The sequence below is a fragment of the Anomalospiza imberbis genome, chromosome 4, assembly GCF_031753505.1.
Source record: "Anomalospiza imberbis isolate Cuckoo-Finch-1a 21T00152 chromosome 4, ASM3175350v1, whole genome shotgun sequence".
Taxonomy (NCBI): domain Eukaryota; kingdom Metazoa; phylum Chordata; class Aves; order Passeriformes; family Viduidae; genus Anomalospiza; species Anomalospiza imberbis.
In genome coordinates, this window is record NC_089684.1 from 65,316,197 (window position 1) to 65,336,107 (window position 19,911).

General features: G+C 39.7%; 2 protein-coding genes across 5 annotated transcripts in view; one reads left to right on the forward strand and one right to left on the reverse strand.

Moving 5' to 3' along the window:
- Positions 1 to 834: 834 nt before the first annotated feature.
- Positions 835 to 19,911, reverse strand: part of LOC137473125 (toll-like receptor 1) — a 28,549-nt gene continuing 9,472 nt past the window's right edge. The window contains exons 1-2 of one of the 2 annotated variants that reach the window (XM_068188868.1): positions 5,471 to 7,210; positions 835 to 2,930 (exon numbers count right to left, since the gene is read on the reverse strand). In XM_068188868.1, coding sequence (XP_068044969.1) covers positions 906 to 2,867 — 1,962 coding nt within the window. In that variant the 5' untranslated portion in view covers positions 2,868 to 2,930; positions 5,471 to 7,210 and the 3' untranslated portion in view covers positions 835 to 905. Of the gene's footprint in view, positions 2,931 to 5,470; positions 7,211 to 19,911 lie in introns of those variants that run through there. The other variant, XM_068188869.1, reaches the window with a different exon arrangement.
- FAM114A1 (family with sequence similarity 114 member A1) overlaps positions 8,410 to 19,911 on the forward strand; it is a 29,727-nt gene continuing 18,225 nt past the window's right edge. The window contains exons 1-3 of one of the 3 annotated variants that reach the window (XM_068188873.1): positions 8,410 to 8,483; positions 11,469 to 11,830; positions 12,617 to 12,704. In XM_068188873.1, coding sequence (XP_068044974.1) covers positions 11,477 to 11,830; positions 12,617 to 12,704 — 442 coding nt within the window. In that variant the 5' untranslated portion in view covers positions 8,410 to 8,483; positions 11,469 to 11,476. Of the gene's footprint in view, positions 8,484 to 8,796; positions 8,932 to 9,206; positions 9,231 to 11,468; positions 11,831 to 12,616; positions 12,705 to 19,911 lie in introns of those variants that run through there. The other 2 variants (XM_068188870.1, XM_068188874.1) reach the window with 2 other exon arrangements.

The window sequence follows — 19,911 nt, forward strand, 5'->3', positions numbered from 1 at the left end:
ACCACAAGTCATAGCCATGTTAGAAGAGATACTGTTTCAGCAGAAAAGGACAGATTATTTTAATAATAAGCATAAAGTAAGATATATGGATGAGAAGACAAAAAAGTGGAAAGCTAGGGGGGAAAAAGCATGATTTAGAGATGTCAGGAGTTTCTCAAAACATAGACAATATGATGAAGGTAGTTCTGTTACTGCAGATGCCCTCCCAGCCCCTCTGGTCAAGGTATCTCTCAGGATCAAAATTGTACCAGGACTCTATGGGTATTAGAGCTCTGTCAATTCACTGCTTCTCCCTTGCTGCAATGCCAAGCTAAAAAGTGAAGTGCCTCACCTTTTTTTTTCTTAAGAAAAAAAACACAAAACTTTTCTTCCTTGCTCAGTCCTTGGTTTTGGCATGTTCAAAGTTCACAAACTTCTTTATCTGGGTCCTATTCTTTTATCCACCAAATCTGAGCAAAGACTATCTGGCAACCATTTTGAGCTCTGGACTTCAGGTACCTTCTCAGGATCCTTAATTTTCTTTCACATGAACCAGTTTTAGCAAATGATCTCCTCTGACAAAGCTGTCTAAAGTTCGTGATTAAAGCAGCTCTGCAAACTATTCAGCAGCTGAAGCAGTCTTCCACATGATGATACTAACTATTCCAGATTTTATTCTGCTGAGAAAAACTCACTACAATATTTCAAGTAGTATTTCAAAGTCCACATTCAAATTCATCTGCAATTTGCTATCTCAAGAGATTTGCAATAAGATGAATTGAATTTCGACTACAGTTAGGAGGCAACACAGACAACTAGCTAGAAACAAGATTGTGAAACAAAAAGTTAAATACATTCAAAATGAATGGAAATCATATTTATTATTTCACCAGGAAAAAACAGATGAAACTCCAATAGAAAGATTCTTAATCTATTTCCTGAGACAAATTTTCATCAACTTTTGGCAGGTTAATGTTAATGGCTGCCCTGAGGTTGGCCCAGAATAGGGCCCGCTTGCTCCTCTCCTTCGGCCACTCCACGTAGGTGCGCTTTGCCATGAGAGCTTTCAGCTTGTGATACCTGGCAGGGATAAGGTACGGAGGGATTGGCTCCAGTAAAATGAGGATTAAGCTGTTGGAATTCTCACTGAATAACTTGTGATGGGCAAAGTACAGCTCATAGTGACACCACTCACTCTGCACAAAGTTGGGAGACAACACAAAGATCGACTTGTAGCTCTTCTCAATGCAGTTAATGATGTTCTCCACAATGCTCTTGCCGGGGATAAAGTTTCTCTCGTGCTGGCACAGTTGTACGCAGCCCTCCCCCTTCTCCAGGTTCGGGATCAGCTCGTTCTTCACCCACAGCGAATCGCGCTCGCTGTAGGAAATGAACGCGTGGAATTGCAGAACGACCCCCTGATCTCCGGGAGGGTTGTGCCAAGCTCTGCGCTTCGTCTGCGTCCACTGCCACGTCATCCGCACGTACCACGGCACATCCAGGTAGATGCACAGAAAGGCCACCGCAGCCACCAGCAGCAGCGTCAGCAGCAGAGCTGTCACGAGCAGGAGCGTCGTGTTGCAGGCCAGCAGGCTCAGGTGGAAGTCCTTGAGCTCCGTTCCTCGCACGCCTTCTGGGTACTCGCACACGTACGCCGCCGGCCAGCCAAACAGCTTCCCCCCCGACCGCCTCTCCAGGCGGATAAAGGCTTGCAGTTCACAGGAACACTTGAACGGGTTGTGCCCGGCCTGCAGCTCCCTGACCCTTGGGCAGCTCTGGAAGAAGTCAGCAGATGGGGTGAGGATCGAATTCATCTCTATGTTCAGGAACTGCAGGGACGTAAAGCCACTGCACCCCGGCAGGTCGGCCAGCCTGTTCGATGCCAGGTTCAGCTCTTCCAAGGATTTCAGTTCCGCCACCCCCCTGGGGACATTGCTGATCTGATTGTTTTGTAGGCTGAGCTTTTTGACGTTGATTGGCAAGCACTCAAACACAACATCCGCCAACTGATTGGAGGACAGGTCCAGCTCTGTCAGAGACTCAGCCCACTGGCATTGCACGTCAGCTCCATCGTGGCGCAGCAGGTTGTAGCTCATGTCCAGGTATTTCAGTGATTTCATACGGCTGGTCATCAAGCTTACTTTGAGAAGGCTCTCAAATTTATTCTTCTGCAAGATTAATGTCTCCAGCTGAAGTAGGTTGTCACATTTTTGAAAAAGAAAATCTGTTAAATCATTCTTTAAAAAATTTAGGTATCTAAAGGGACTCTTAGATGAAGGACAAAGCATATGAATCATCTCTGAATCAGCTATTGTCATGTCTGCAATATTCATGTCTGCAAATATTTTGTATAAGTCATCCTGTGTGAAGTACATGTCCGTGATTATAGTTTTTTTCATTGTCAATGCTTTCATAGAAGTTCCTGAATAGTCAAAGTCATAACTTTCAATGTCTGACAGTTGTGTTACATTGTTAGTATTGAAGTATTCAATGGATGAGTGCCATACAGTCTGAAAAATTTCCATAAGAGCATTCCAATCCACTGACATATTTGTCAGTGTCAGATTTTGTAATCTCGATCCTTGTCTGAAATTAGATAATAAAGCTATCAATTTTCTTACATTGGCATCTGTGATTTCTGACAATGACAGGCTTTCTGTCGTATTTTGTATCACAACCCAATCAGAATCAGCTTTGAACTGATTACTGTTTGTATACAAGAGTGGCAGGCTCTTGATTTTTTGGTTAGAATCATCTTCTGGAAAATTGTTAGAAACAGATGTAAAGAGTTCATCTTCCACAGACAGGCTGACGTGGTTCCAAAAAGTTAATGCAAACAGACACTGATAAAGAAAAACTTTTCTAAGAAAGCTCATATTTTGTGTCATACTGTTTTCTGTTTCCTTGGAGATGCTCAATACTTTTCTTAACTGTCCATCTTTGTTCTAATCCTGTGGAAAACAAAGAAACACAAGCAAAAACCAGATTGTATTATTAAGTAGCTGTGCAGGAACCATCAGAGAGAGAGATTCTTTTAAAGTTCCAATTTCTCATTCTCTGTTTGATTCAAAAAGCAGTGATTTTCTACAATCATTCAGGAGAGACATTCTTTATTAACAGGCCACTGAATTTTTAATTTGGCAACTATGGTGTATTCAACAAATAATAAGTCAGTCTTTTACAAAACATGTCTGATTTCATAGGTGTCTAAAATTTGCTGCTTACTTACAGAATTACTGCTGCGATACAGTGTATTATGAAGGCTTCCTAAACTGTGTAATACACTTTGATTAGAAAGTACAATAACTGGTGTCAACATGTCATCCTCTCCTCAGATTCTCTCTTAAGTGATGTGAACTGGGCTCAGAGACATTTAAAAATTGACTTTTGACAGCAACACTTGGACTGAAACAGAGGATGCAGTTTCAAGAGCTTGAATCAAAAGTTGAATGTCTTTAGATAGCTGAGATTGGATCATCAGTGCTTCTTTTAACTGGGGAAAAGGGGGTGAGGGTAGAATGATCTATATTTATGCCTTGGGAAAGTCCACAGAAGGGTTTACTTCTTGTCTGAGCTTAAGCATTTCCTGAATTTAGACTCTGAAAGTGGGGTGCTCACATCTCATTTGACATGTGTACAAAGAGAACACCAGACACACACTGGGAATATTTGCAGGCTACACAAAAATATATCAGTTGTAGAACCTCTGTACACAAAATCCAGCCCTGATTTAAGGACACTGACCTCAAAAATTTCTGTTGTGAAAGAGAGGTTTATTTAAACAGACTTTAAAGTGAAAAAAATCAAAACAGTGTCTTTGCTTTGGTTTTCCCTATTAGAGGTCACTTTTTCTTTCTGAATGTAGCAGTTTAGGATAGCCAGCCTCCCTTTGTTTAAGTCAGCCATTGAGAATACTGTCTTAAATCTCCTTTCAGGTATTGCATAAATCCATTAGACCACCCCTCTAAAAGAAGAACTGGTAAGAACTTGGTTTTAACACTTTTACATGTGTAAATATTATTTAAAGTTGTTTTCCAGATTTCTAGTATCTTTTCATTTCCTCTTCTTTCCTCTTCCCTCCCATTAATTTTAAATCATAGTGTTGCCTGAAGTTTCCCATAGTATTTATTAATGACTGCACAGGCCTTCAACTTTCACTTGATATTGAAGGGGTTAAATTCTGCGTTTGGATATTTCTAATGACTCTACAATGAGACAGTAGCTATCACCTGACAGACTGATTTAGAACTTCAAAGACTACATTCACTGCACCATTAACCATTCCACAAGTTTTCTCAGAATTACTGGGGCAAAATACATGTTCTACTCGATCTAAAAAAAAAAAAAAAAAAAAAAAAAAGAAAGAAAAAAAAAAGTACATTGAGTTATTTTTTAAAGAATGCATGAAACTAAGCTTGGAAATCATCTAGAAATAGTGGGGTAATATGGCAAAACTTTTCCAGCCTTTTTCCAAATTCTCATTTGGAAAAATTATATGCATCACAGCCCTCAAAAGGTACTTGGGCTTATTCAATCCTGTTCTTCTGATTGTTTGGGCAACTCTACTAATGTGTTTATAAAATATGTAGCTTCAAGAGAAATCTGAAAAAAAAATCTATCTTTAAATCATTATTCATTCTTCGGATAAAATTTCAGCAATATCCATGGACTAGATGAAAAAAGGATAGGATTCTTCTACACGTGCTTTATTTTCTTTCTCTTTCATATATCCTAGCATTCAGTCAAATTATTTATGAGTACCCTCAAAATTTCTTTACGATATCATAGGAAGCAACAACAGTAAAAACGTTTATAACATATAACCTGTGATTTGGAGGCTAATACTGTAGAAATTATCCTTCATAGTCATATCACTTTTAATTCAGAGGTATCCTCATGTCTTCAAGCGCGATAAAAAAAGCTTAATCAAGAAAAGCAATCCAGGAAGGTAGGCAAGCCAAGAGCATAGCAAGAAAATGCTCTGTTGTTTAAAAAGCAAGGGGAGAAATAAAAATTGAGGTTTTAAGAGTTTTTCCAATATTAAACTGGTATAAACTGACTAAACTTCCATATAAGAAATATACAGAATACATTTAGCTATGACAGTACAGTATTAAGACATGCACTTCACAAGTTACCAACATAGTAACAAACTCTAATGTTACAAACATGCCTTTCACAAGGATGAAACACATGATCAGGTTAGACCCAGATCCTGAACTGTAGAAAACTGCAGAAAACCTACTGCCATCACTCTGCCCCACTTAACTATGGGTGTAGTGCTAATAAAAAGAGACTGCTACTTGGACAGTTTTTTGGATAAATATTCCGAACACAAGCAACTTCACCATCGTTGCTTACCCATACACTTGAAAGAACATCGTACACTTGCTATGGAAAACAAGGCTCATTTTCAAATAAGATACAGAATATAAAACAATTCTAGCTAACTAGCAACAGCACAAAGTCAACCAAATTAAAACTTTCTCACCAGAAATCCCTGCTGTCCGAAAAAGCAGAAAATGTTCTCAGGAAAACAAAAAAAAAAAAAAAAACTTCCTGTAACTCTATCCTACTGAGTAACAATACTTAGGAACACCCAAATTTTTATATACATGTTTGTGCCATCTACTGACAGCTTATGAAATGGCATTTGCTTTCTCCAGATGTGTTTTTCACATACAACATTACTGTAATATCCCCACTATTCTATTATTATTGAACTTTGTGGCTTTATACTTTGCAATATATTAAACGGGAGAAAAATGAATCTTTTTACCAACTTTCTGCCTTCATTAAATTAATATGAAAATAAGTACTCCTTCTGAATAAGAAATTCAGATACCTTCCTATCTGAACTTAATAATGATCTAAGTCTCTATGCATTATTGTAATTTTTCGTCCATTTTGCTATACCAATTTAGTTGTCACACTCTTATCAAGGCTGATTTATAAAAGTACCATTTGTCTTAGTTTAATTTCCATTTAATGGGAGTGGAATAATAATCCCTCTCCTGCTCCAGCAGTTTTGTCATTGGGTTAAACAGTGAACATGGAAACATTGAGAGGTGTTTGGTTTGGTTTTGGTTTTTTTGTTGTTTTTTTTTAATTAAAACAGAGCAGTGACTTTGGTACTGAATGGCCAAACACAGGGCTATTGTCCTGGCAAAGACACAAACCAGTCTCTATTTCTTTATAATGCTGGTTAGAAATTGCACCATAGCTGAGATCTAAATACAGAACTGCCACACTATAACCTGCCTTTCTGGGTTAGCATATCGTAACACATTCATTATTTAATATTTCAATGATTCAGGAAGCAGAGGAAATAATCTAAAAAATTACTTTTTCACTTTGAGGCTTATTCTGTAGATTATATTTAATTTCTCAGCCTCAAGTGAAAAGAGGTCATCCAAAAACGAAATTGAAAGATAGGACAGGTAGTAAGCAACAGAATATGGAAAATTCACTGCTATAATGCTGATGTCTTACAATATTACTCCATGATTTTATGTTTCATTCTCCATTTCTGTCAATTCAGACAAGACTACCCACAGCAGATTTCCAAATCTTATAATGATGTTACATAAAAACCTTCCCATTGCGGCTCTTAGCTGGAAAGATTTTGCTAGCCATCCTTAGGATGAGATAAAATCCTAAGGTCATCCTAATAACTTGCTTCTACCAAATATTCATTTCTGTTTTATAATGTAACAGCTGAACTGCTTGAACATAGCCTACATATTGCTCTGCTGAATACAGAACCAGATGTAAAATTGGTACTGTGTATTATGTGCTGTAAGGTAGAGACTCTTGTTCCAGAGGATCTCTTAAATTCAGTGACAGTATGAGCTGCCACTGGCATTGTTTGTATGTTTATGTACTGTAAAGACAGATGAACAATATGTTAAACGGCAAAATAAGCATATTACCATTAAGTGGATGCCATTAACCTTTCAGATTTACCACTTAGATTTACCAGTGCAATCACTGGAAGTAGATTAATACAGTCCATGAATGTCATGCATACTTCCAAGGTCTGTTAAATGTAGCCAAATGTCTTTTTGCCTTTATTTATATTTATCTATTTATTAAAATGGAGGTATCTTTTCTGAAAGCCATTAGAAAGATGATGACAGAGTAATAACAAACATCAGTGAAACCTGAGATGAGTGGAAATGTTCAATATCCAATGTTTATTTATTCCAAAACCATTTGCAATATTACCATAGTGAAAAAATACAAGTTAAATCAATTAAAATTGAAAGAGAAAAAAATTAGAAAATGCCAAGTATAAAAGTCTTAAATTCAAAAATAGTTTAGGAACTTACAAAATGTATGCAACCTTATATTCAAACAGACAGACATCCACATTCATGTACACATAATGTTAATTTCACCCTTAGGTGGTAACTTTGTGCTACAACAGTGATTAACAATTATATGAATAATGTCTTGCAGTTCTATGACATGAATGGTTATGTAAAGAATCTGCAAAATTGACAATGCAAGATCCACATTACAGTCAAAATTATTATCTGTCATGGGTTAATCTCCAGCTACCATGATTCCTCCTGAGATCCTGCTCTTACTCTTCCACAAGCTCCACTGAAAAGCAGAGGGAAATCCCTAGGGCCACTCTAGAATTCATTTTCAATAAATATATCTAACATTAATAAATTACCCAGCATTCCCTGACACTTAAATTCTCACTGAAAGACCTTCAAAAGAAACTTATTAAGTAGGGCTACAAATGTTTGGTCTGCTACCAAATACCTTATTGAGAAACTTCAGAGACTTATGCCTGGTAAAGTCACATATCATGATCGGTGTTTGTAAAACACACTTCCGAGAGCTGTTGTGACCTCTTGGACTGGCTCTCCTCAGTGGCTCGCTATGTGCTGGTTTGCCTCCTGTGTCTAAACTTCTCTTGTTGGCACACTAGTGATAGAAATGATGCTATATTGCCTTTCACCACTGTAAAGGGCATGCTTTGCCTTAAAATAAGGCAACAAAAAGAGGAACGGGTATGAGGACTTACACAGAAACAAGAACCACAAGCTGTTGGGAACAGCCTGAAACCCCTTTTCTCAACCAAGTGTTTCATCAACTGCCTGGAAATGAATGCGTGCACCAGTAAACACGGCGGTAATGGAGGTGCCGAGCGGTATCTGAAAAGCTGCATCTAGGTTCAATTCCGCAACCCCACGGGTCAGTGAGTGCTCTGCTCACTTTGAGGAAGCATTCGACTTTCTTAAAACAAAAAAAAAAAAAAAAAAAAAAAAAAAAAAAAAAAAAAAAAAAAGCCAACTCAGCAACTAGATTAATTTGGGCTTTTTCTCTCAGAGGATGGTTGAGCACTGAACCGGCTTCCCGGCGAAGTAGCCACAGCACCAAGCTTGTCCGAGTCCAAGAAACGTTTGGAGACAACGCTTTCAGGCACGTGGGGTGATTCCTGGGGTGGCCTGCACAGGGCCAGGAGTTGGCCTCGTTGATCCCGACAGGTCCCTTCCAGCTCAGCATATTCTATGATTCTATGAAACTGGCCCCTTTTCCGCCTCAGCACGGGCGCGGGGGCGCCGCCGGCCCTGAGGGAAGCGCGGCCCGACGCTCCGGGCCGGCGCTTCCAGCGGGGTTCCGCTGGGCCCCGCCGCGTCCCCCGCGCCGACAGCCCTGAGGGGCGGGCATGGCGGCCGGGCAGCTCCCCGCGCTGGGTCAGAGAAGCCTGGAGCCCGGGGACGGCTCGGCAGCGGCGCGGCGCTGCTCCTTTACCACAGGCGGCCGCCCCACACAGCCGGAAGGAGAGTGAGGGACAAAAGCCAGCCCTCCCTCCTCGCCGGGGCCCGGCCCGGGCTGCCTGGCCCGCTCTGCCTCCTCCCCCCGCTGCTGCCGACGTGGCGGGGCGGGGAAGGGAAGGAGCCGGGGGCGCGCCGGTCGGGGCACTGATGAGCGGTAAGGAGCACGGCGATTTCTGCATTTTCTGCCGCTTTTGACACTGGCTGCGCCACACAGCTCTGTCCCAGAGGGGAATTTCGAAAAGGGGAAAAACGAAAAGGAGAAGCGGGAAGTTGCGGCCGCTGCGGGCTTGGGGGAGCGGCGCCCGGCTGCTCCTGCCCCGCCGGGGGCCGAGGGCAGCGGGGCAGGGCGAGCTGCCGGCGGCGGGCGCTAGGGGAGCTTCACCTGCGCTCGCCGTGCCCGCAGCGGTCCGCGGAGGAGAAGCGACAGCGGGCGTCGAGCGAGAGGGGAGCAAGGTGCTGTCGCCAAAAAAGTTATTCCTCCTTCCCGCGCGGGGACGGTGATGGGTGCCCGAAGGCGCCCGGCGGCAACTAGGCTTTGCTTGCTGGGGGAGATGAAACGCCTCCGTCGGACGCTCGGCAGGTGCCGCCAGCGCCGGCCCCCTCAGCGCGGCTGGTCGGTGCGGGCCGGGCACTTCCCCGCCACCGGTCCGGGCTGGCCTTAGCATCTCCCTCGCGAACTCCCCGTAGAGTAACTCCCTTTGGGCAGAGCTGTCCGAGTTGATTTGGATCAGGACAGTCTCACGGATGAAAGGTCGAATGACGCTGACCCCGGGTGCAGCACGGCTCGTGTGTTCTGACAGACGCGGTGATTTGCTGTTACGTGCCATGATCCTGGAAGGAAGGTTCAGCGGGCAACCGCAGGGACCGTGGCCCGAGTGGTACCCAAAAGATGACTGCAAACATTTTTTTGCAGTACTGCAAAAATCCATGTGCACGTCTGTATGATCCTTTAAAAAGTGCTGGGCTTACTCAGAGCTAATGCCCATTCAAAATTATGAAGTATGTGTGTAAAAGTTTTACAGGTTTTAATAGAGAATTCTCATGATGGAATTTGATTTACAGTTACAAAAATTTTCCTTAGGTGATGCTGCCCATCACACAGTGAGTACTGTTAAAACAGTAACAATACTTCCCTGCAATAAAGCATTTTATAATATTTGCTGCATTTTTAATGGAAAACTGTCAAATGCAAAGATTCTGACTTCAGAATTCAAGTTTTCTGAAGATCATTAAGGTTCAGTGCAAGCTGAAGTAATACAAGTGGTAACAAGTGCTTACTTTTTTATTTATGCTTCTTGTTCACTGACCCAAAGTGCTACTCTTGGAACTGTTTAAACAAGTGATCTACGTTCACATTAGATAATCAGGCTACTAAAGCTATAGATGTATGCAGTTCTATAGACTTTAATAAAATATATGAATTTAAATACATGCTTCTCAGGCAATTTCTCCTAAATCCCAGTTATGTTTTGCTTTTTGCCTTTTTTCCCCCCTGTTCTTTAGTCTCTCATAGAATCTCCATTCTTCCTGACATTTGCAAACCTTTGAGCCATGTTTAATTAATATGAGAGTCAATGAAAAAGCAGCATCTACAGAGAGGACTGTACAAGACTTTTTATGCCTTGCAACTCAATATTTTTCAAGCTCTCTGTCAAGGATTGTTTTCTGAGTGCCAAGTATACTGTTGTTACCAACAAATAAGTGTTATTAATCACAGACCAGCAGTCCTTTTGGACTCTGGCAGTGCAACTCCTTAATCAGCTGCAGAGCTTACTGTATGGCTTTATCTTTGCCCATCAGCATCTTCAGCCTGATGACTGTACAATGGTGGAAGATACCTCCAGAATTACATTGGAAGATAAGGAATAAATAAGAGAAAACTGGTTCATAACTTACCAAAAAAAAAAAAAATCAGTAACTACCTCATACAAGCTTATCTTGGCTTCAAAATTGAAGTTTAATCTCACAGTTAGAATTTTAGGAGATGGTGAGAAGTGATGCACCCCCCAGAGAGCAAGACTTTGGGACAAGTGATACAGAAACAGTGTGAGCAATGACTATGCTATGGCTGTGTCTATGGAATGGCCCTAGGGCCCATGGCCTGTCATGTTCACAGATTATACCCCTTCTCAAGCCCATGAATGTCACCACAGTTTTAGGTACAGAGAGTTATCCTCCCCTCTATCAGTCAGCAGGCTGTAGGAACCTTTGTATGTCGCAGTGATGAAAGGGAGAGCAAGAGCTGCTTGGCTCCCTTGGGAATATAGAAATATAGTCTATATTCTATAGAATATATTCTATTTCTACAATATATTCTATTTCAAGAATATATTCTATTTCTATATTCACTATCTTCTATATAGTGGATATAGAAATTAACCATGTGGAAACTCCTACATTTGACTTCTCCAGACAAATCTATATCCTTTCACTCTCACTAAACCATATTTTGGAAAACAGTAATGCTGCTCTTTGCATTTGAGTGGGATCCTGCAGAGTGAGTGGAGCATTTACAGTATTATTCTGATACCGGTGCCAGCATGAGGCGTGTGCTACAGGACTCTATGCTTTAGGAGGTCTTACACCAAGGCTGTATTGTTTTTCAGCAGTAGCATATGGTAAACACTGTGTATTTTATAATAAACACTCAAATGTTTATGGCACCTAAAAGACTTTACTTTCTATATTCAGAATTGAAAATGTCTGAAGATCTATCTGATGGCACCCCATCTGAAGAAAAACCTGAAGTAATGGAAATGCCCAGCAATGAGGTATTGCCTCAAGAATCAGTACCACACCTTGTACAAGCTGAGATCTTGCATGAGTCTTCACAAGATCAACATGGAGAGGTCACTCAGAAAGTTAGTAATAGAAAGGAAGGAGACATAGTCATTAATGAAAGCCCTTTGACTGAAAAGCTCGTTGAAAGCCTGCCTTCCAGCCTGCCTTCCAGTGAAGAGACAGCTGAAGACGTGCCCACCGAGTGCATTGAAACTGTAAGCCTTGATGCAGAACCTGAATTGGAAGAAACGCTGCATGAGCAAAGCAATCCAGTAAGCAATACTTTCTTTTCCCTAAAAGCCCTCTCCTCTCCTTGCATTGTGAGGACAGAATTTTGTATAATCTACCTCCTGCTTTTCACAAAAACCTAGGAAGTTATGCGGAAAACCTACATAGGGATACATTAAATTGCAACACCAAGCTTTTGAAAGCTAGGAATAGTTTAATTTCACTTTGCCAGTATGATATTAATTTGGTCTTTCAAGTCTGGTTGCAGTGACACTTGCATTGAGTAGAGCTGATATGTTAGTGGACACTTTCTTGAGACAACAGTTTTTTAACGTGATTTAAATATGGAATGCTGATAATGGCTTAACACTACCCATTAGTATAAAAGGTATGGAGCACCTCCTCTGGCTGTGTTTTTATTGAGCTCAGTTGTTAGGAGTTCCCTGTGCACATCTACTAAATTACACATGTGAGGAGACTTTGAAAGAGAAGCCTCCAACTCTGGCTCCTGTCTCCAACCCAGGAAGGAGACAGGTTCCTACCTCTCCCTAATATTAGCCCTAATAAACTTGTATGGCTTTATAGGATTGGGTACCTGAAGAAATTTTAGGACATCTATAAAGACATCTCTGGAGTTTAAGGCTCTTCCAGGAATAGGTGATGTGAACTATGCTTCTGCTTTTTTGTTTGAAGTTTGAACTGCACGTAATACCCAATCTGTCATCATCTATTAAATGCCAGACTTTGTTGCCTGATAGGTTCTTTCCATTTCCTCCTGCCTCTTGAGAACAAGACTTCTAGACAGTGGAGTAACATTTTTGTTCTTATAGGCTGCAGACTCCTCATCTAAAGCAAGTAGAAGGGGAACTTGGGGTACCTGGGGAAAGTCTCTCCTGTCATCAGCTTCTGCCACAGTGGGTAAGTGTTCAGTTGGTAAAGTGTGTGGAAATAATTAATAATTTTCATGTGTCATTAGACAGATTAGTGTTTCATCTTAAGGATTCATCGATGATTTTACCTTGATAAGCTTGGGAAGCATGATTTTTTTAAAGAGGAAGATGGACCTTCCTAATTATTCAAATTATGGACAAGGTGCTAGGTTTGTTTGTAAAGTTAATGAGTTACTTGATTGTGACTTCTTCCTAGAAAGGATCCATAATCCAATACAATTTCTGTCAGCCAAAGGCTTATGGTTTCTCCAGTCAAAGCAACCCAGATTAATGCTCATGCATGTTAATGGTTTGTATGCCAGGTTAGACTCCTGCCTACGCATGAATTCACTTCTAGTAAATCATTCCAGCTTTCCTTGCCACCCAGTGAAACATTCACTCGTCACACTAGATTTCAGACAATGGAACAATGTATTAAAACATGGGCCCTGTACTCCCTGTCCCTATACTCTCATTTCCATTAGTAGGTCAGTGCAAAGTGTCCTTGTGAAGACTTTAGGTAAAACTTAATTATTGCTCTTTGAAGACTCACTGACAAAAAGCGAAGCATAGAAATATGTAGTTACCAGTGGAAAATAATTTCTCACAAACCAGAAATGTTTTGTAACAAAAAAATCCGTTAGCTAGTCAGTTCCCATAAAGGATCCACAGAACACCTTCAAAAGATGAACCTAGGAATTAAAATTAATTGCTAGTCACTAAAAATGAGTTCAATAGAGATACTGGTTTTATGATCCCATATAAGGCTAAATAATTCTCCTTATCTCTGTTTCATGGACAGTAAATGGTTCCTGACTATTTCTCAGAGGAGGGAAGTTTCCTTGTCCTCTTTTGTTCAGTAACATCCACAGTCAGGAGTACATAACATTTTCTTTCGGACAATAACAATTAACATTTCTAGTTACATTCAGAATGGGTTTCTAGGGTGTGTGGAACAAGTTTGTTGTGTAGGCAGTCTGACTTGATGCGGTCATGTGATGTCTGTTTTCATCACCATGAATAAATATTTTTAGGATTATTATTGTCTAAAAATGAGCACAGCTGGAACAAGTCAAGTTGCCTTGAAAAAAGAGATCCACATGCAGAATAGGAAAAGGAAAATTTTAGAATAATTTTAATTCAACATTGGAATGGTTGTACTATTTCACATTGAAGACCCATCTACTGTTTAGGTTCTGGCAATGACCAGGAACAACTAGGAAAGCACCTAAACCCAGATGTATATAAAGCAGCAGTTCCCTCTGTTTTCCTATTTCCTGGAATCTGCACATAGACAGACTTCCTGACCCTGGGATCAGGGTAGGTTGAGTTTCCATGTTACTATCTAATAATATTGAATCTAACTCTGGGAATTTATTTTAAAAAATAGACTTTGAATTAAGCAGAAATCAAATTTATTGATCAAAGTTCTTCCATGTTTTGTGAACCCAAGATAACTTGGAAGACCAAATAGCTACTCTTAAATTTATTACAGGAAATCAATGCACCAGGTAATATTTTATATTCCTGTTACAGAGGGCTTATTTCCTAGTTGTTTATTATGAAAATTCATGCTTGATCCTCTGAAATACTTACCGTCTCTCACTGTCATGGACAGGATATGGTACTATATAGAACACATATTTCCTTCAGTATGATAATTCCTTAGTGAGATATATGGAAAAAAATTAAAGCTATTGGGAATTACTACAAGCTTTATTATTATTATTATATATTTATTATTCTCCTTCAAGTTACTCCATTTAATATCTGATCAGTTCAACCAACACTTCATCTCCTATTCCACACCAGAAAATACCTTTGCTATGGACCAATCCATTGTAAAGTTGCTATTCCTTCAGTGTAGCAAATGCTGTAAGTAAAACTGCTTTTTTGGACTTAAGACTTAGAAGCAACACCTTCAGTCTGTGATTTTTCTGTTGTTCTGTCATCATATTGTACAACACATTTGCTTGTCTGATGAAATATGACCAATATTTACTAATCATTATATTTTTCTTCAAAATTGTACTTTGTAAAAATAGCACAAGCAATTTCAGGTGGACTAAACAACATCTTAAAAGCTTAAACAAATACATTGTGCTTTTAACAGAGTATCATAGACCAGCCAGGGTAGGACAGTACCTTGAAAAGTCATCTAGTCAGTGGTTTTGTGGGAAAAGCTTTATGCATCTAGATGAGATTACCACGCATGTTGTCCAGTCACATCTTGAAAACCTCCAGCAATGAAGACTCTACCGTATCCCTGGGTAGGTTTTTCCAGTGAATAATTCTTTTTACTGTAATTAGGTTTTCTTGCATTCCGACCTATTTAAGAATGAGCTAAAATGTTGTTCCAATGATCTCAATTTCATTATCCTTCCGACACTGATAGAGAATTCACAAACACATGAGCATTTTTAATGCGTGGCTATAATTTATTTAGGACAGCTGATTTTAGTTCCCAATAATAACTCGGTTTCCATATAATCTGTATCTCATCCTCCTTTAAGTACCTCTGCACATACAGCCAGGGATTGTTTTGGTGGTAGTTTTTTATTCCAAAGAAAATATCTGTTGTCATTGAACTGATTTTGACATTATTTGGATTGAGGTCCCCACGACAAGACAGATGTGATACTCCTCTACACAACAGAATCTGTAATGCCTTTGGATTAGTTTCAGTCACTGCCTGAACCATGTTTGGGATCTTGACACTAGATGTCACACTAAGCAAACTATTGAATCAACTTCATCAATGAGGTGAAGAGATTTCTTTTGTTTTTCAAAAGGTGCAAGAAAGTTGGTTCCTCCTTGTGGAACCACAGTGGAGCAGAACCACTGAAATATTTGCTGGAATGATGAGATGGGAGAAGGCTCACTGTGATATGGAGGAGCAACTTGTACTAATTATCACCATTTTAGTGTCTTTCTTTTCAGTTGTGTTTTTTAGTACATCAGCCATTACACAATGCAGTCTTTTGACAATGTTGATAAAGCTATCCTGCTCAAGAGGGTGACTGTTGCAGCTAAATCAATTAATGGGTAGTAGCCACGGAAACGGTAGTCCCCCACCAGTCCTTTCCTTGCATGTTTCTTCTTCTCCCTGTACCAGCATTTGTGTTCCTCTGAGTTCCCTCTAATCCAGTTTAGGAAGCGAAACTGACATGAGAATAGCTCTAGAGGAAAGAAAAATCCATTTTCTGCCTCTTCAGTTCCTTGAACTGTCTCTTTGAGACCAGTTTCAGGGCAAGCAGAAGGGACAAGTGTGGAACATGGGGAGGAGTAGAACCTCCCATAACTGCACCAAGAAGCCATTAGGTTAGCTTAGCTGTAACAGCAAACTCTTTATCTCCAGGGCTTATGTGAGGCAAAATATATTTTCAATTTGTACTGGCAGCTTGTGACTTGCATTTTTAAAACATCTTCTATGCTTTAAAGCGTGGGTCTTTGGTATTTCTTCCAGCTAATCTATCTGCTAGCTTAATGAAAGTGACTACCTTCTGCAAGCATTGCCTTTCATATGCTGTGGTGTTTTGAATGAGGTATGACATTCATAAGATGCTGAAGTTATGGTGCTCAATGAGCTGCATTTCCAAGTCTGTTCTCTGTCATGCTGTATACAAATGCTTCACTCTGTGTAAGTTTAAGGTGTTTTACCTTTAGGGCCATTGCTAAAACTAGCACCTATCAATACATTCATACAGTAAAAGTAATAAAAAAATAACCCAGCTGTTTGAGTCATATGATCCCTGAAATTCCTACTATAAGGCTGGGTAATGCATCTTTCTAATGTATTGTTTGTAATTAATGTGCTGCTATCTTGATTATTTTGTTCTTGCGTATATTCTCATCTAGTTCCTCAACTATGAGAATGGCACATGAAAATATCAGATACCCATACTTCTCCCTAGTATGCTGAAAAGCACTTTTTGTCACTCAGCATGACAGAACGAAATGTCACTTTAGATGTCACTGTGTTCATGAGCTTGGATATTATTATGCATGGGTATGTGTAATAATCAGCATTACATAGCTTCAGTTGACTTCTTTGTGGATCAGAAATGCCCGTGCTGCAGATAATGTGAAACTGAAGTGTTCAAACATTGCAAATGTCTTTTCTATTCTCTATAGATACTATTGCCCTGTTGGAAAATAAAGTATAATATTAAAAAAAGAAGGCTGGGTGTTATGCTTGTACTTTAGTTATGCTTGTACTTTATGTGATCATAAAGAGGATAGTTAATCTCCTCAGACTTTTTAAATTTAATAAATTCGCTGATTAAGGGAAAACTACTTTGGGTTGGAATCACATGGTGCTCACAGCTGTTTTGGAAATAATACTTTTTGGGGGCTGTAGCAGCAAAGCCCTTTACACTTACTCCTTTTTAAGAATGCTGAATGGAAGTAACAGACAGAAGGAAATGTGCATGCATTTTGGGTTGGCAGACTCTTTTGCTTTCTTTATGTCTTTTAACATGGGCTTATAGTCTAGAAGAAACTAAGAACCAATAAAATGGTGTAACACCCTTTATGCTTATTGCTATTATTGAAACCTTTCATGCTTGCAATAAGGAGATCGGAATCTAGTCTCATTTACTAGATTAATTGGTGTGATTCCTGATTTATAGACAAGATAGCACAGGTATTACAAGAATCTAGCCTGGGTTTTTTTTGTTTTAACTGCAAGGAAGAGAAATTTTATGAAGGCTTGAAGTGAATGGAGTGCCAATAGGATAGCCTAAAAGGGAGCACAATGGGGTCTCACATTTTAGTGTACAGAACAGGAGCATGGCTGGATTGTCCACATCTCTATACTTCATGTTGTGGAGTGATTCTTTTCCAGCCAGTTTCAGGTTCCTCAGTTTCTCATCTGTTGAAAGATGCTCATGTAAGGCCTCGGTCTTCATCTTTAGCTTGTGCTAGATGAAGCTTCACTCATGTTTCTAGACTAAATTTTGATCAGTTCTTCATTAGATATGCTCCCATAATAGGACACAGGTTACAAAGGTGGTGTGACAGCCAGGGACAAAATCTCAAAACTCCAACTCCTCCCCATGTGTACCACTGAATCAGAGAGTCCAATTGCTTGTGAGTACTAGATGGACAAGGAATCAGTGATTCCTATACAGAGTGGTTTAGGTTTCAGACATAGTGAACTGCCCTCCAGAAGTGTCTGTTTGCCTCTCTCAGCTCTGCAGGAATTCCAAAACTACTAAGCTGGGAGGTGGAAGATAAGACAGCTTGCAGTGAAGTTGGATGTATCTGACTAAAGCTGTGAGTGCTGTAATCTGGCCTTGGGCAGATAAGGCAAACCAAAAGGCAGGTCACGTTGTTAGGCAGTGTTAGCAAAACCTTCATTTTCAAATGAAAGAGCCCAGCTAGGAACACGAACAATAATATTCTGTGGAAATTGCCAGACAATAGAAAGGCAAGGAATCATGAAGGCAAGAGAAACAAAAGCAACAACACAGGGGGAAAAAAGAATGCTTTCTTCCAAAAGCTCACAGTTAACTATGCCCATTGCATAGCTCTTCTGTCTGCTGTTACAGGAGATTAAATGGAGATGTCAGAGGTGTCAGCTCACTTGCATTAGCACACCCAGTGTTACAAAATGAATGCATCTTTAAATTGTAGGCTTCTCTCCCATGACCTCTTTTATTTCAGTGCCTTTTGAAATTGCAAATAATTGTTTTCATTTCCAAGGCAACAAGCATTTCTGCCCTGTTTGTGCACATATGTGTATCTAATGGTTGCTTCAGTTGTGGTCTTCTGATCTCATCTGGTTTTGTTGCTGCAGTCAAATGTACGTGCCATATAGCTTAGTTCAACAAAGCCACCCCAAGCTGACCTGGAGTATTTTCTTATTATTCTAGTGCATGTAACCACAGCCCCAAAAATGCTGCCTTTTGTAGGTCAGTAAATATCAATACAGCAACTGTGTTCTTTCTCTTCTTAAATGTGTTAGCTTGTCTGCCAAACTACGGGAACCAATTCAAGGCTATAAAAAAAATAACGGGAAAAAAGTGGGAAATTGTTCTGAAAATTTATAACTTTTGCAGACAATTCAAATTTTTGCTCAATATTTATAGGATTTCTTATATGACTACAGGACCATAGTATTTTGTTACCAAGACAAATTGGTTAAGTCAATTAAAAGAGTAAAATTCTTGCTCATTTAAAAAGTTGTGAGCAGAAGCAATGAAAAGGACATGCAGTATCTATTATATTAGTGTAAAAGCACAATTAATAGTGATCTGAGTCCCAGGAATATGGGGATTAAATAAATGACTCCAGAATCTATCCACACTAATATTTTCATTCAGCTCTTTAAAATTTGTGGGAGATTGGGATTAGACCATGCAGTACACTGTTCTTCAGTATCTTCATTGGAACAGACTTTGCAAAAGTCAGGAAATTATCCAGCCATGACTTAAACATTGTGATAACCTGCTATGCATAACCTGCTATGACCTGCACAGTTGGATGCACTACTGTTTTTTGTAAGACACGAGATAAAATAGATAAAGGTCATATTTTCTTTGGACAGGTAAAAGCATTTATCTGCCTAGGCTGTTACAGTGTGAAACATTGGGACCTTGTGCAGCCTTATGAAATTCCTTGTCTCTGCAGGTCTGTTCCATAGGGCATATCTGTTCTTTATATTTACCTCCAGATACTGCAGTTTTCTTCTATGTGATCTTTCAGAGGTGCTGCTTCATGTATGTTTTCTAGAGTATATTTATTCATAAATATATATATTCATAAATATTCATAAATTTAAGATTTCCTTTTTCCTACTCCAACTAGATTTGCTGGATCATTCTTGAATCAGATGTTCAAAAGCATATTTGTATGACTGCACACACACACATAGATGTATATGTTTTTTCAGAATCCTGCAGAGCACTGGCAAGTGATAGGCTATTTTGCTGTAATGAATGTAATTCAGAAAAGATGCTTTGAACTTCTCTAATAGAATGCACACAGTTGTAGGAAATTGTGGACAACACTTAATGAATCAATATGCATACCTTTGCACCTTAGATGTCTTGATATCTGCCTGACCATCTGTATTAATGCCTTCTCTGAAATAATTTATCTATTTACACTTCAGTTTAACCAAAGAAGTATGAAATTGTCATTAACATTTCTCATAAGTTGTTAGGCCAATACTTGAAGCACTCTGGATTGTC